At 35.6% G+C, this 16,613-nt stretch overlaps 1 protein-coding gene across 18 annotated transcripts in view; it reads right to left on the bottom strand.

Moving 5' to 3' along the window:
- The window catches only part of RAPGEF2 (Rap guanine nucleotide exchange factor 2), a 257,971-nt gene that overhangs the window by 71,935 nt on the left and 169,423 nt on the right, over positions 1-16,613 (bottom strand). The window contains exon 1 of one of the 18 annotated variants that reach the window (XM_009448489.5): positions 5,363-5,431. The exons of the other annotated variants lie outside the window; for them this stretch is intronic. Within the exon in view, the coding sequence (XP_009446764.1) occupies positions 5,363-5,365 (3 nt within the window). The 5' untranslated portion in view covers positions 5,366-5,431. Of the gene's footprint in view, positions 1-5,362; positions 5,432-16,613 lie in introns of those variants that run through there. 18 annotated transcript variants of the gene reach the window in all.

Raw genomic sequence — 16,613 nt, 5'->3', positions numbered from 1 at the left:
GACATAACAAGGTCCGTACTGCCTACCTAACAAGACAGTTGTGAGAACAAATAGAAAACAGATGTGAAAGAATTCTGGTAATATAAAGCATTATGCAAATACAAGTTTTTGTATAAAGCACAATCATAGACCTGGAAGAGCTTGAGGATTCATTTAGTATAATCTTCTCATTTCACAGCTGTAGGAACTGACATCAAGAGAGGTGAATTAGCTATGCCACTGCTTAAAGTAGAATTTAGATTTTGCTTTTATATCACAGAAAAATATTAATTTGAGTAGTTTCCAAATTTTCTACAATGTAAACTATCATTAATTTTAAAGACAAGTATTCCACAAACCCCCATAAATCCTAAGAGGGAAAAGTAACTTGGAATTCTTTATTAACAATTTATTATGCATGTAAACAAAAATTAACATTTTTACTTCAATTCCACGATATACATACATTAAATATAATTGCTCTTAGAGAAGCATATAACTTTCATAATGCTTTATAGTCAAGTCCTATCACTCAAGGAGACATCCAAGTAGCTTTACGTGATTTTTGGCACTGAATTATACTGAAGGCCTTCAAAGACAGTTTGATCTTCAAAATAATCCATATTAATATTCTTCCTAAATAGAATGTCTGTATTTCTAAAATTCCGTATCATCTAAAATTCCTAAGAAGCTTATATCAAAATTTTTTTGCTGCTTAGGTAAACAATATTTATTTCCATATTTTATTAAAATGTTAAATATTAAAGAATCACATGACATAACAATTGTAATAGTTAACAGTGTTAATCTTAACTTATCATTAAGATTGCTAATGTGGATATTCAGTGATTGATGTTTACTGGCTACTTATTGCCTCCAGTCTTTATACCCAAATTTGACTTTATCTAAGTTTAATCTAGTCAAAAGAGAAAAAAAAAATCCTCTCAAGATGAAACAATTATCTACTAATTCTAAGCTTACTGACATGTTGCCTATACCTGCATTTTTGTACTTCTTATTAATTTTCCTCTTACACATTCCATAATTACTTATCAAATGGCTTTTTTATGTTAAACACATCCTAGACATTACAGACAGAGTGATGAACTGAATAGATGAGGTACGTACTCTCATGAAGCTTGCATTCCAGTGGGGAAAAACGTAATAATCAAGCAGTAATAACATGAACAACAACAAACAAAAACCCAAAATATAATAATCAATGTTTGGCAGAGAATTAGAATAATATGGTGTAACAGAAATGCCCGAGGAAAACCTCCTATAGCTGAGATCTGAGAGTCATGAAGCCAGCCAGGTAAGCATCACAGATAAAATTCTGAGCAAAAGAAACAACTACGGAAAAGGCTCCATGGCTTGGTCTGTTAAATGTACAAAGGGAGGATCAAAGCAATGGAAGCAGAGTGGGTAAGATGGAGAAAAGTCCAATGAGAGGTAAGAAGAACAAGTGGGGCTAGTTCATGCATAGTTCTCCAGGGAGTGTAGATTCTAGTCCAAGTGCAATAGAGAGCTACTGAGGAGTTTTAAAATCACAGAAATAACAGTTTGATCTATATTTTATAAGTCTGATTTATATTTTATAAATGTGAAGAATAGCATGCAGAAGAAGGGCAGATGAGAAATAAGGGGAACACTAGGAATAGTACAAGTACTATCAGGTATTTGGAACAGTACAACATTAGGAACGGTACAAGTGAGATGATGGTAGCTTGGACCAGGGTGGTAATAATGGAGATGGAGGGAAGAACATCAATTCATGGTGAGGCAGGTAGAAGAAATAAGACTTGCTGAAGGATACAGAGGTTTGAGCAACCTGAGGAACCAAAGATAATTCATAGGTTTGGGGTTTCAATATGTGCATAGATGGCAACCCCAATGATTTGAGATGAGGAAAACTAGGGACTCTAATAGTTTGTTGACTGCATGGTTGGTTGGTTGGTTTGGGTTAATATTTGGTGGTGGTGGTGGTAGTGGTGGTGGTTGGGGGGAACAGTTAAGTGTTAAGAGTTGTATTTTAGCCATGTCAAATCTGTGACAACATCCACATCAAAATATCCAGTGGGCAATTAAATATAGAGTCTTAATTTTTAAAATTAAAATCAACCAATTGATGTCTCATTTTGTGGGCAAAACTTTGCAAAACTTTTCACTTGCTCTTTGAGTGCTTACAAGTTAACACATACAAGTACAACAATGATGATCAAGATGACAATGATGATGAGGGAGGGAATATTCTGATCCATACTGTGATGAAACAGTGATTCTTGAAATCAATAAACAGATGGGGTAACTAGATAAAAGGTCTCAAGATTTCTCTTCCTTTTGAGCTAAGCCTTACTTAAAATAGTTACATACATGTAACCCCACAGGAATGTAATATAGGAATTCATTTATATTTTAAAGTTAAGTTTGCTTAAACGTCTACACTTTTGCCTATAAATCTCTTAAGGAACTTGAGAAACACCTAGTGCTTCCTCCAAACATAGAAACCTAATAAAAGTTCAAGTGAAATATGAACTTGGTCATTTGAATTTGTCATTTGAATTAATGTAGCTTTGTAAATAAATTCTGTTCTTTAATGCTTTCAATTTTATCAACAGGATTAGCAAACCTCCTGAGATGGAATCCTCCCTTTAGACTGTAATTCATAGAACTCAGATTAAAATCAATAAAAAAAAATAGTAACCAAGACATCAATAACAAAACACACCAAATAAATCAGACATAAACTTTGATATTTGTTATGTGTCCTCTTCACTTGAAGGCCAACATCTGATATCTGTGATTCTCTGGTGCTTATAAACTAGATAGCTTCATGTAAACTAGATATATACATACCTTCATATATGACTAAATAGGGCTTATTCTAATGTATTCTACCAACTATGGAAAACTGGAACATAAAAAAAGAAAAGTAATAGAGGTGGAAAAAATCTCCAGTCAACACAAGAAGAGTATGTTTCTTTTCTTTTCTTTTTTTGAGACAGGGTCTCCCTCTGTCACCCAGAATGGAACATGGCTCATTGCAGTCTCAACCTCCTGGGCTCAAGTGATCCTCCTACTTCAGTCTCTCAAGTAGCTGGAACCACAGGCATGCTCCACCACGCCCTGCTAATTTTTCAGTTTTTTTGTGGAGACAAAGTCTCCCTATGTTGCCCAGGCTGGTCTCCAACTCTTGGGCTCAAGTGATCTCCCGCCTTGGCCTCCCAAAGGGTTGGGATTACAGGCGTGAAGCCACCGCACCCAGGTAGAAGAGTAAGTTAAAGAAAGATGTCTTTAAACAATTTTCAAGAATTTTATATATTTCATATATTCCAGTTAATGATGGTTCAAATCTATGAGATATTTTGAAGTGAACTGAACCAAAAATGAAGATTTATCACCTTAATTCAGGAAAAAAGGGATAAAGTGTCTATTGGAATGAAATCCAGAGGAGTCAGGCACTGCATATCCCCCACCAGGGCACTGTTTCATTTACAATTCGTGTGTGTGTGTGTGTGTGTGTGTGTGTGTGTGTGTGTGTGTGTCTCCATGGCGGTGGGAGGTAGGCATTAACTATATTCTTAATATTTCCAACCTGACTTCTCCATGATCCCTTAGGAAAAATTCTTAAGGTGCTCAATTTCACAATTCCTGAAGGATTCCCTGGAGTTATGTGTACAAGAAAAGGCTTACATAAGCTTCTCCCTCCAAATCAAGGCTGAGGCAAGAAAATACTTGGCTTACACGAGAGTAGAGTTGATAGAGTTAGTACATTACTGTGTTACTACGTTAGGCGAAGGTAGGTGCTTTTCTCCATTGATTGGGGAAAACTAAAAAAACAACTGTTATTCTGGTGGGGTGTGATGGGAAGTTAAAAGGAGCCAATGAAGACAGATTTCAGAGCTTTTATATTACTTTTCAATAAAGAAACTTCAGCCTGACATTGGTCATTTTTCTTAAATTAAAATACAATTTCACTGTGAAACAGCCTAAAATCAAATGTTACATTTAGCATGTAAGAATTTCAGTGCTAACACCTCTTTTGGCACAGATTCTCAGTTTTTACTGCATGCAAATTTGGGGAGGGGGGTGGAGAATGAACTCATGGCTTAAGAATCTGGCAACTGCTTGAATTTCACTGTAAAGACGCATCATTAAGAAGCTAGGAATCTGAGTCACTTAATATCAGGCTTCAGCTAAATACTTAAATGGTTACATAACACCACTAATTTTTAAGAACAAGAAAGGGTTTTTTTAAAAAAATGTCCTGGCTTTAGGATTTCCTCTTTCTGTTTTTCATACTATAAATATATCTTGTTTGATCCTTCAATATATTAAAAAACTTATTTGCTTTCTTCTTGAAGAATAAAAGATATCCACATCTTCATACAGATGCCCATTATTAACCTGACACTCTAAGATGCATCTTTCTTTGGCATTAGATAATTCATTTCTCTCTGATAATGATTCATGTTTAGGATATAAGATAAAATATGAGAAATTCCATTGTAATAATTAAAATATCTCTAAAATTCCAGTGAATTCACACATTATCAAATAACTAAACTGAAAACTAAAAACCATGCTTTAAATCCTGGATGCTTCACACCATGCAGATAACACATCTGAACCAATAACAAAAGTTTTAACTCAAGCTTTGACATTTCGACATGTAGTAGATATAACTTAAATTTTGGAAAAGAAATAAAGAACACATTGGAAAATTATTTTTAAAAAATCTTTCAAAGTTCTATATGCATAGTTTCTCAACATTAGCTGTAGTAAAATTAGAAAAAAAAATTCGATGTTTATCATTAACCAAAGGTACTATGTATATCATTAACCAAAGGTATTATCTCTTTTGAGATCAGGGTCACAAACAACTAATATGAATTTGCTTAAGCCTTAAGAGCTTGTTTTCCCAGTATTTTGAAAAGGGTGAGGAGAACCAGATAAAAGAAGATATTATAACTTCCTATAAACACCGTATTTAGAGCAGTAAGAAAGCAAATAACCATGCTCCTCTTACATACTCAACATTAAATTATCTTTCACAAAGAAAAAGGCATTTTTTTAACAGATACAGCAGTATGTGCAGTTATAAGAAGTATAGAACTCCCACATCCTGGCCTTTACATTCTTCTTCTTAAAAGAACGCAGCATTTATGAGCCCCATAATGACTATTTTAAATCCTTGAATCACATTGCAATAGAAAAACACTGTATAGCATAATGTATAATGGCATATTTAAATACAGCCCCAACTCCCATGCTTCTATAATCTATATTAAGTTGTGAGCAAATAAAGACATTTCTACCTTGATCATTTCTTAAGCAAAGGTTAACCAGAAAGGCAAGCCTTAGGAAGAAATAGAATACATACCATGATGTAGTCTCTTTCGTTAGAAAAGGCAAGAAAAACAGATTTAAATTAAGACTTGGTGTATAAAAGCCGAAAGCATAGAATTTGTATCCACATAATGAACTGATGTCTCCTCTAAAGACGTCAGATTGCTGTTCAGCTAAACTATCTAAAAATACCTCCTTGCAAACACACACACACGAAATGACTACAAAGACAGGTCTTACTAAGCAGCTCGACTTGCACAAAATCACTTAATAAGTGGGAAAAAACTGAAGTACTTAGGGAAAAAATAATAGAAATTTTTCATATCAATTATGATCTTTTATGAGCTATTTTGCAAACCAGTACCAATGTGTAAAGAGTAGTTAATAAAGGATCTTAAATCGTAATTAAGCTAAGATGTCCAACAGAAAATCATGTTCTATGAAGTTAAAATCAAATAAAGAAAAATAAATCTCTGAATCACCATCAACATTCTATTTAAAAATCAAGAAAATGAAAATATCCCAGCTGAAAAAGCAGGAGTCAAATTCATGGATGCCACCGTGTGTCAGGCCATGTGCCAGATATGTAATTCCTGCAAAAACCTATGAAGTATGCATCATTAACAGTATTTGACACATCAGGAAAAATGGTTCTGAACATTGAAGCAATCTGCCTACTGTCACACAGCTACAGAGAAGAGTTGGGTTCCAACCCACATAGGAATGACTCGAGCATTACAATCTAACAACAATAACTGGCATTCACATAAGCTTTACAGTTTGCAAAAAGATTCTGATGACATGAACTCCAGTTTTCTCATTTAAACCTCAGGTTTTCATCTATAGAATGAGGAGCAGAACCCCATTTTGCTCCTAATATTGTAAGATGACTAAAGAAAATCACACACACAAACACACACAGAGCACTTAGTAAAATAATTTTAATTATTACTGTAACTATTAACAATTTTCCTTTTCCTTTTCTTTTTTCTTTTTTTTGAAATCAAGTTTCACTCTTGTTGCCCAGGCTAGAGTGCAATGGCATGATCTCAGCTCATTGCAACCTCCGCCTCCTGGGTTCAAGCGATTCTCCTGCCTCAGCCTCCCGAGTAGCTGGGGTTACAGGTACCCACCATCACACCTGGCTAATTTTTAATATTTTAAGTAGAGAAGGGGTTTCACCATGTTGGCCAGGCTGGTCTTGAACTCCTGATCTTCAGGTGATCCACCTGCCTCAGCCTCCCAAAGTGCTGGGACTACAGGCATGAGCCACCATGCCCAGCCAATAATTTTCAAAACAATATTATGAGGTAAGACCAGTATTACAATCATGATCTCCATTTTGAAGGGAGAAATCAGTAACTTTAAGAAGTTAAATGATGGCCAGGCGCGGTGGCTCACACCTGTAATCCCAGCATTTTGGGAGGCCAAGGCGGGCGGATCATGAAGTCAAAAGAGCGAGATCATCTTGGCCAACATGGTGAAACCCCATCTCTACTAAAAATACAAAAATTAGCTGCACGTGGTAGTGCGTGCCTGTAGTCCCAGCTACTCGGGAGACTGAGGCAGGAGAATCGCTTGAACCCGGGAGGCGGAGGTAGAGGTTGCAGTGAGCTGAGATGGAGCCACTGCACTCTAGCCTGGAGACAGAGCGAGACACCGTCTCAGGAAAAAAAAAAAAAAAAAAAAGAAGTAGTTAAATTACTTGTCTAAGCATTGTACAGCTAGCTAACATCAGAACAAGAACTCAAATCAAGGTCCTTGGTAAATAAGGTACTTTATTGTTTTACTACACAAAAAACCTAGTTGGAATAGTTCTTTCCTATTGCTCTGTAGAGGTCCACAGTTGAAAAAATCAAGATTTTGTTTTAAATATGCTTATTAAAATGCTTGAAGATAATATACAATGAGTATTGTTAATAAGTTTTGCTACACTATGTATGACGCTTCAATATAGATCCAGTTTGTTCTCAGGCTCAGGGTTCACAATTCAAAGTCACTCATTAACTTTATCATAAACAAACTTGACAACAATATCTTTTTCCATAGCAGCTTTGGATGACACTTAAAGGAGGGAACAATACAGAGAAAGGAGTAATATATACACCTGTGACTAATAAAGCCAGCACTTGACACGAACTCCTTCAGGGAAGTGCTCTTGTCCTACCTACTCTAACACCACAGCCATCATGATCAGACATACACTCTTTTCAGAGAGTAGAGACCGAATACAGTGCCACTAGCAGTGCCAAGAAAGAAGAATCCATAATCAGTGGATTTCAGGGTGCTCCGTTGTGGCCAGGTTAAAATATATCTTAATACAGCTTTCTAAAAGGTCTAATTATTATTTCACAGTCAAAACCGTAATAAAGACAAACCTAATTATTATTTATTTATATGTATTTTAAATGGCTAAGACAATGTTGCTAAGTCAGTCTGGCTGAGAAAACTCCTTCATCCGGCTATATACTAAAATTAGCTCCCTATAAGTTACTTATCTAACTAGAAACAAATTAAGAGAGCAATCATATCACCCAAATAGTAAGTCAAAGCAGGATTATATTCTAAATCCAAGTCTAAAAAAAGGATAACACGAAAGACCTCTGGCGAACCATATGGATGGGAAATTTCAGATAAGCATGGTGACCTGCTCCTAAAAGGTTAAATTAACAAGAGAAAATGTGCATGTAGGCCGGGCACAGTGGCTCACACCTGTAATCCCAGCACTTTGGGAGGCCGAGGCGGGCAGATTACTTGAGCTCAGGGGTTAAGAGAGCAGCCTGGCCAACATGGTGAAACCCCATCTCTACCAAAAAAATCCACAAAAATTAGCTGGGTGTGGTGACACGCACCTGTAGTCCCAGCTACTCGGGAGGCTGAGGTGGAAGAATCACAGGAACCCAGGAGGTGGAGGTTGCAGTGAGCTGAGATCACACCACTGCACTCCAGCCTGGGTGAGAGTACGACCCTGTCTCAAAAAAAAAAAAAAAAAAAAGAAAGAAAAAGAAAATAAAATGTGGATATAAAGAGTTAAAGAGTAGTTCTTCAAAACAAAATTGTATTCTTGCAATTCTGGCTAAGACTGAGGAACAATAAAATATACTGCTTTTATTTCCATTGAGATCAAGGTAAAGTTACTCTACATTTTATGTCAGGGATGGTAGCAGTTATGACATGGCACTTAGGAAAGCCCTTTGAAACTTACTTGAAAGAAAATCACTTCTAAATGTTGAGGGAGGAATAAACTGTTCGCGGACTTTCTGATTAGAATTATAATCCACAGGACATACTGAAAACAAAAGGAATTGTCCATCCTTTAACCTATGTACAAAGGAAGGTGTTTCATGCAGCTTCCCCAAATAGACCTGTGCGTGCGCATGCATCTGCACATACAAGAAAAACCTGCCAATGGCTCCACCAGGCGTTAGCTTGTGACTGTGAGAAAGTTACTTTATCTCTCTATGTCCTGATTTCTTTAGTATGTGGAGGCAGCACTCTTACATTATTGTGAGGATTCAATGAGATCATAAATGAAGAGTTTCGAACACTGCCTGGAACAAAGGGAGCCTTCCATTTTAACTAATGATATCATTACTGTTGTTTTTTCACTCTAATAATGAACTAGTAAAAAGAAGGTTGCTGCTGAGTATGGAACCGTAGGGGATGGAAAAGGCAAACCAACTTAAAGACAGTCATCTAAAGGAAAGGGAAACATCAAGTGTACTCAAGTGTACTGTCTCTGCCTCACGTGTGTAACAGGTTTAATTTTCCTTACCTCCTGGATAGTGTGGATAAAAACTTCCTACAAAAATATAAGAATTGTATTTATGGGTTGTGTATTATTCTAAGCACTTTATAGGTTTTACATCATTTCATCTTCACACAACCATATTACCTCCATTTTACAAATGAAGATTCCATGTTAAAAGACCACACAGCCAGGGTCACACAGCGAATGAGTGGTGAAGCCAGATTGTAAATCCAAGTTACTGGTTCTGGAGTTTTCTGACCACAATGCTACAGCTCTTACTAATCCCTTCTCTTTACGTAACTTTCTTCACAAAGGTCACAACTGGCCAGATTATAGTTTTCATAATCACATGTACAAACTATTTCCTAACTTGGGTTATTTTTATAGATGGGTTACTAGCAGCAGTTTCACTTCTAAGTCAGATTCCCGCCTTCCACCCACTGCTAAATTTCGAGAGCTCCTGTGGAACCCTGAGTAGTTATTTCAATATATTTCAGTACTCAGGTTCCTTAGGGGTAGGAATGATAAAATCATATAAATTATAAGAGTAGAGTATTTAAACCAATGTGGGAGCAGGTCATCTTCAACCCCATTCTATCCTGGGTTTCTTCAAACCCTGTGTTCTAGGACTTCCAGATGACTCTGATGTGCCCTCAGAAATAATACCACACATCTACAACCATCTAATCTTTGACAAACCTGACAAAAACAAGAAATGGGGAAAGGATTCCCTATTTAACAGATGGTACTGGGAAAACTGGCTAACCATATGTAGAAAACTGAAACTGGATCCCTTCCTTAAACCTTATACAAAAATTAATTGGAGATGGATTAAAGACTTAAATGTTAGACCTAAAACTATAAAAACCCTAGAAGAAAACCTAGGCAATACCATTCAGGACATAGGCATGGGCAAGGACTTCATGACTAAAACACCAAAAGCAATGGCAACAAAAGCAAAAATTGACAAATGGGATCTAATTAAACAAATGGGATCTAATTAAACTAAAGAGCTTCTGCACAGCAAAAGAAACTACCATCGGAGTGAACAGGCAACCTACAGAACGGGAGAAAATTTTTGCAATCTATCCATCTGACAAAGGGCTAATATCCAGAATCTACAAAGAACTAAACAAATTTACAAGAAAAAATCAAACCCCATAAAAAAGTGGGCAAAGGATATGAACAGAAACTTCACAAAAGAAGACATTTATGCAGCCAACAGACATGTGAAAAAATGCTCACCATCACTGGCCATCAGAGAAACACAAATCAAAACCACAATGAGATACCATCTCACGCCAGTTAGAATGGCGATCATTAAAAAGTCAGGAAACAACAGGTGCTGGAGAGGATGTGGAGGAATAGGAATACTTTTACACTGTTGGTGGGACTGTAAACTAGTTCAACCATTGTGGAAGTCAGTGTGGCGATTCCTCAGGGATCCAGAACTAGAAATACCATTTGAGCCAGCAATCCCATTACTGGGTATATACCCAAAGGATTATAAATCATGCTGCTATGAAGACACATGCACACGTATGTTAATTGTGGCACTATTCACAATAGCAAAGACTTGGAACCAACCCAAATGTCCATCAATGATAGACTGGATTAAGAAAATGTGGCACATATACACCATGGAATACTATGTAGCCATAAAAAATGATGAGTTCATGTCCTTTGTAGGGACATGGATGAAGCTGGAAACCATCATTCTCAGCAAACTATCACAAGGACAGAAAACCAAACACCGCATGTTCTCACTCATAGGTGGGAATTGAACAATGAGAACACTTGGACACAGGATAGGGAACATCACACAACCTGGCCTGTAGTGGGGTAGGGGGAGGGGGGAGGGATAGCATTAGGAGATATACCTAATGTAAATGATGAGTTAATGGGTGCAGCACACCAACATGGCACATGTACACATGTGTAACAAACCTGCACGTTGTGCACATGTACACTACAACTTAAAATATAATAATAATAAAAAAAAGATAGTCCGTAACTAGTCTTGCTCTGAGAAACAGCTAAAAGACATTTTAAAGTTATCCATATTTCCTTTTTTTTTTTTTTGAAAAAAACTTAATATCACTACTAACGAACTTTTGTGAGGATGTTCAACAGACATGCTTTAATTCTCATTTACATCAGGTTGTTCATTTTTTTCAGAGGGGAAATAAGGACAATGAACGGTAAAGAAATCTGGGAATATGCCCAACTAAAATGAACACATTAAAAGATTTTAGTGATAAAAGGCTCACTATATGCAAAGGGAGAAGAAATGTTGTCACCTGTGTTTATATTTTCTTTAGCTAAGCTATTTCAAATTTTATTTGTTATAACAAATAAGACACAGACCAACCTGCTGCTCAAATAACCGTAACAAATAAAAACAAGCAGTGAAAATTAGTTTAGCTATTCAAAGTGTACCCTCTTCTATATAAAATTGTTTTAAGTTATTTTTATATTTAGGTAAATGTTATCCCTAAAATACTGTGATTTTGACATTTGACTATTTCAACAAATGATATTAATTTCAACAGGAAATAGGAAGTCCTATGCATCCATATCTTTAAGTTGGCATTTAAAATGAACAAAAGTATACTTTTAAGAAAACAAGTAAGTGTAAAATCAATTAGTCATAAAGAAAAAGCTAATTTCATCCTTCACATTCTCAATCACTGGAAACCTGGGGCATAAATTTACTCATCGCTCAATTTTGCTGAACTTCCCCCAAACCCCACCAACCCAGCCACTATAGGCCCAGTGACTACAGAATCATTCTAAATCTTTACTGACAAGGAACTCAAGGCAATCTCCTTTTTCACTACAATTAAAGATACTGCGATACTAAGTACCTAAGGTTTAAGTATTAAAATTACTATAGTACCTTTCTTAGTCCTTCTCAGTTCCATAGTACCCATAAAAATTATATAGCAGAATACTCCCATTTAACTCCAAATATTTCTTAATTACTGAGAAAAATAAACAAGAGTGCTCCCACTTAATAAAAATACTTCAGAGAGTAAAAGTGCCTGGGTTACCCGTTTTTTTTTCCCTAAGAAAAGAGAGGGAATGAAAAAGTTACAACTCTTCAGCTTTTTCACATTCATGTTTTATTGTCTTCCTTTATCATGAAAAGTGTGATGTTCTTTTCTGCCACTTTTAGTAAATTTTTGCCCACTGAAAATACCCTATAAGATGACTCCATTGTAATCTGTATTTTCAACTCTATTATAGAAGAGTAAGAAAATAAAACATCTATGACAAGAGATAGAGCGTATATTCTGAAAACTCAATTTTTACTAATAAAGTAAGCAAATCTTAATTCGTTTTTTTCTACATACTAAAATTAAAAATTAAAGTATGGATTAATTATATTTACACATACACATACATATGAAATAAGTACATGTATACAGATATATCAATAAAGGGGAAAGGAGGGTATGTTTCATTTAATAATCAAACCAAGTCAATATTGCAAACCAATAATGTATTTCTCTAGAGTTCATTAAAGAAGAATATAACTTTGATAATTGTAAAGAAATTTTTCAGGCTGTCACTTTGTTAATAAATGTAAGGCTAACTCATGCCTAAGATGTCTCTGAAAACAGCCTTTATGATGAATATCCAGTGTAAGTTGTAAAAGAGAATTTGGTCTATTGATGTGGAATGAAGAGATCTGAAGCATATGGGGCATATTTATATAGTGACTTCAGAGTACAAAAGAAACATAGATAGTGGATGATTGATAAGTTATAAAGATATGATGTATCACAGACTGTGCAATTATAAGATTCTTATATATCACACACACACACACACACACACGAGAGACAGAGAAAAACATAACTACACATAAGGCCTATGTTAGGGGTTCAGTTAAGAAGAAGAAATGGCAGAGAGTGACAAGTGATTAATTCTTTATGGCATGGGTGTTTCTGCACCAATAGGAAAGACAGTGAGTGGCAGGGACCATTGGTGAGCTTAAGGGAACTTCTTGTATGATGCAATTTGTTGCATTTTTAAAGTGTGCTCTGTTATATCATGTCTTTAAAGTAGCTTTAAAGTAACAAATTTATATCTACATTCCCTAATATATTTTTTCTATTAGTTTCTTAATTTATGTTCCAAAAATCAGACACTGTTCCATTTAGCCCATTCTGTGTAATACCTAAGACAATACTAATAGCACTGGCATCTTAATACTATATGGAAATATCACAAGCATGTGTCATGTCTATAAAGATAAAGACCACTCCTTAAGGATGAAGAAAAAGTAGGTCAGAGAGAACAAAGATCTCAGAAAAAGGAAATTTAAATAGAGACCTTAAGGACACATTTACAAACTTTCATTTAAATTACAAACACACTTATACACGCACACGTATATATTTTTATACATGCTCACATGGTTATATCTCTAGATATATTTAGACATTCGTTTTATTTTTAAAATATTTTTCAAAAAAGCTTATAAGCAAACCATATTCAAATAAAATATATAATGATAAAAGTTATTTGATCTAAATTGAAAAGGCTTTCAAAAGTTTATAAACATCACTACAGACATGACAGTAATGTTACTTTTTTAAAAATCAGGGATATAAAGTAAGCATTAAAAAGTACTTCATTAAGGATTTAAAGTAACTGTGAAAGGATTTTACCTTTATTGTTAAACAAAAGAAAATGAAGAAAACTTAAGCATTACTCTGGAGGAATTCTTAATAGATTACCTGAATAAATTAAGAGTTTGGTCAAACCTCTGGAGGCAGACTAAAGAAATGTCAGGGCCGGGCATGGTGGCTCAGCCTGTAATCCCAGCACTTCCAGAGGCCAAGGCAGGCAGATCGCCTGAGGTCAGGAGTTCAAGACCGGCCAGGCCAACATGGCGAAACCCCACCTGTACTAAAAATACAAAAATTAGCTGGGCGTGGTGGCACGCACCTGTAATCCCAGCTACTTGGGAGACTGAGGGGGAGGACTGCTTGAACCCGGGAGATGGAGGTAGCAGTGAGCCAAAACTGCACCACTGCACTCCAGCCCAGGCGACAGAAAAAAAAAGAAAATTGTATAATTGTATTTAATGGATCATTACTAAAAATATTTAAAGGCAAAGATATGAGGTATACTTATTTTGACTAAAAGCAAAGATCTTACTTTAATATGTCCTGTGACACAAAAAGCACATATAAGCAGAGTATGCAATGTCTTGGCAAGTTTCTAAATACATTTCTTCACTTCTAATGGGGGTAAAAAGATCTATTATTTGTTGCCAGGGTTTCTTGGCCCAAATCCAAGGCAAGATGACCTTGTCCTTGAATAAAACAACAGGATATGCTTGCTCTCAGTCCCCTCTGCTAGCAAGCACAGTGGAAAATCATGCCAAGAGATAAGTTTATTTCATCTCAGGAAATATATCTGTTATAATAGACAAAAGAAAGATCAGATAATGAAGAGGTGGAGTCTTACCCAAAAGAGGCATAACCTAGCCTCTATAATTAGTCCTGGTGCTTTTTTTCTACATTGCTAAGGAAAATCCATCAATCAAAATATACTAAAGAGACACTCTACCCAATGTTTACAGACAAGGTCAAACTGTCATGGTAATATAACACATTTTTTGTTAATTGAGTTTTCTTAAATCTGTTCCAGTTGAAAGATAGGAAGGAGAGGTGAAGAAAGAGGTTACACTCCTTTGCTGCATCTTCAAAATAGTCATTAATTTATCTGGTATTCTAACATCCTCCACTCCATCACCTGTACTGACCTACTTCTCTCTAACACAATCTACTCTAACAGTGATGATTTCATTGTTTTTCCTCAAACCCTCATATTCTTCTATATTTTCCTGCCTTGGGCCCTCACATGTTATTCTTCCAGCCTAGAAAGTCCTTCTCTATACTGTACTCTTAACAGCTAATAAACAGTTTTAAATTCCAACCATACCCTTTGAACACATAGAATTCATTCCAGATGTAATCTGTCATCTAACTGCAAAGACCAAACAAATTTATAAGCACCAATTAGAAGAATTAATAAAATTAAGCACTGCATATTAAGTGATCCTGATTCATTAAGATAAATATGAAGAGATAAGGACCAAGTCAAAGTCAAGCCAAGAACACAGCAAGCTGAGAAATGAGAAAAGAAAATGAGCCTGAAGTGTTTATAATCAAGCCAGCTTGTCCTAAAATAAAAGAGCACAATCTTATATGTTTATAAGGGAAAGAATGTAGATTATAGAGGGCCTTAAGTGACCAATAGCAATTTAGAAAATATGGTTAAGTTACATTATATCCTTCTTGGTTAAGGAGCTTATGTATGATGAAAATGATACTTATGGCTAACAAATGAATCGTGGCCTGTATGGACTTAAGGGAGGTGATCATGAATTGAAGTCAGGCTGCACTGTATATGCAGGGTTCACTGGAGCAGAAACAGGCGAGACAAAATGGCAAGGTTCAGGACTTCTGGTAGAACACAAATGGCCACAGTCAGGCACTCAGAGGTTACAAAGGGAATAGGCAGAGGAAGTTGAGACATGGAGCGTATGTTTAAAGAGTTAAGCAGCAAAAAGGAAATGTACATGGTAAGGCCAAACACAGAAAAGCAGAAGGAAGAAACGAAATGGGCTAAATGGCAACTATTCCTGACCATCTCAACTCAAGTCTCAACATGATTTCAAAATGGATAGATGCATTACTGACTCAGCCAAGCAATGAAAGTTTTATAAAATGATTTTGATCATGATATTCTTGCTGCTTGGAATGTCATATATGCCAGGAAAAAGACAGCTGCAGGAAAAAAGCACTTTTTCAAGTTGTGTATTCCACTAGTTAATACTAACTCTGATAATTATGCAGTCTACACACTTGAAGTAGACTAAATTTGGTCACATAGGGGTAGGTAGTACAAGTCTGTGGTTAAGGCAATGGCTATAAAATCAGACAAACTGGGGTACCAATGATGGCTCTACCACTTACTAGTAATATGTCCCTGAAAAAAATTCTTTTTAATCTCAGTTTTCTCATATGTAAAAAGGTAATACTGTTTCTTAAGAATTAAGTGAGATAATATGTAATATAGTGTCTGCTATGCAATACATTACTCAATAAATTACAGCTACTGCAATTTATTCCCTATATTTAAGTAGGGCACTGTCTTACGTGTACTACCATTTTTATTATTATTTAATCATGACTTGGGCTGTGATTTAAGTATAGCACACTACATAAATCAATTTCTACAAAAATGTAAAATTTAAAAACATGTTATCAGTTTGATAGCATCAAATTAATTTATTTTAAAACTTTTTTTTAATTTACAAAGTTTCAAATCCATCCTATATTGGGAAATTTTCAAAGGCATCTGAGCTGGGCAAGATGGGGAGAGAAGAGCTCCACTTTAAAAAAACACAACAGTTGGTAAATTGAGTAAAGAGACTTTTAATGCTAACAATTTCCCTAACTTAATGAGCCTATAAAATTTTTTTCATCTACCATCTATTAACAGTCTATTC

The sequence above is a fragment of the Pan troglodytes genome, chromosome 3 (assembly GCF_028858775.2).
Source record: "Pan troglodytes isolate AG18354 chromosome 3, NHGRI_mPanTro3-v2.0_pri, whole genome shotgun sequence".
Taxonomy (NCBI): Eukaryota; Metazoa; Chordata; class Mammalia; order Primates; family Hominidae; genus Pan; species Pan troglodytes.
The sequence above is the reverse complement of the archived record's forward strand: the minus strand, read 5'-3'. Positions and strand labels throughout refer to the sequence as shown.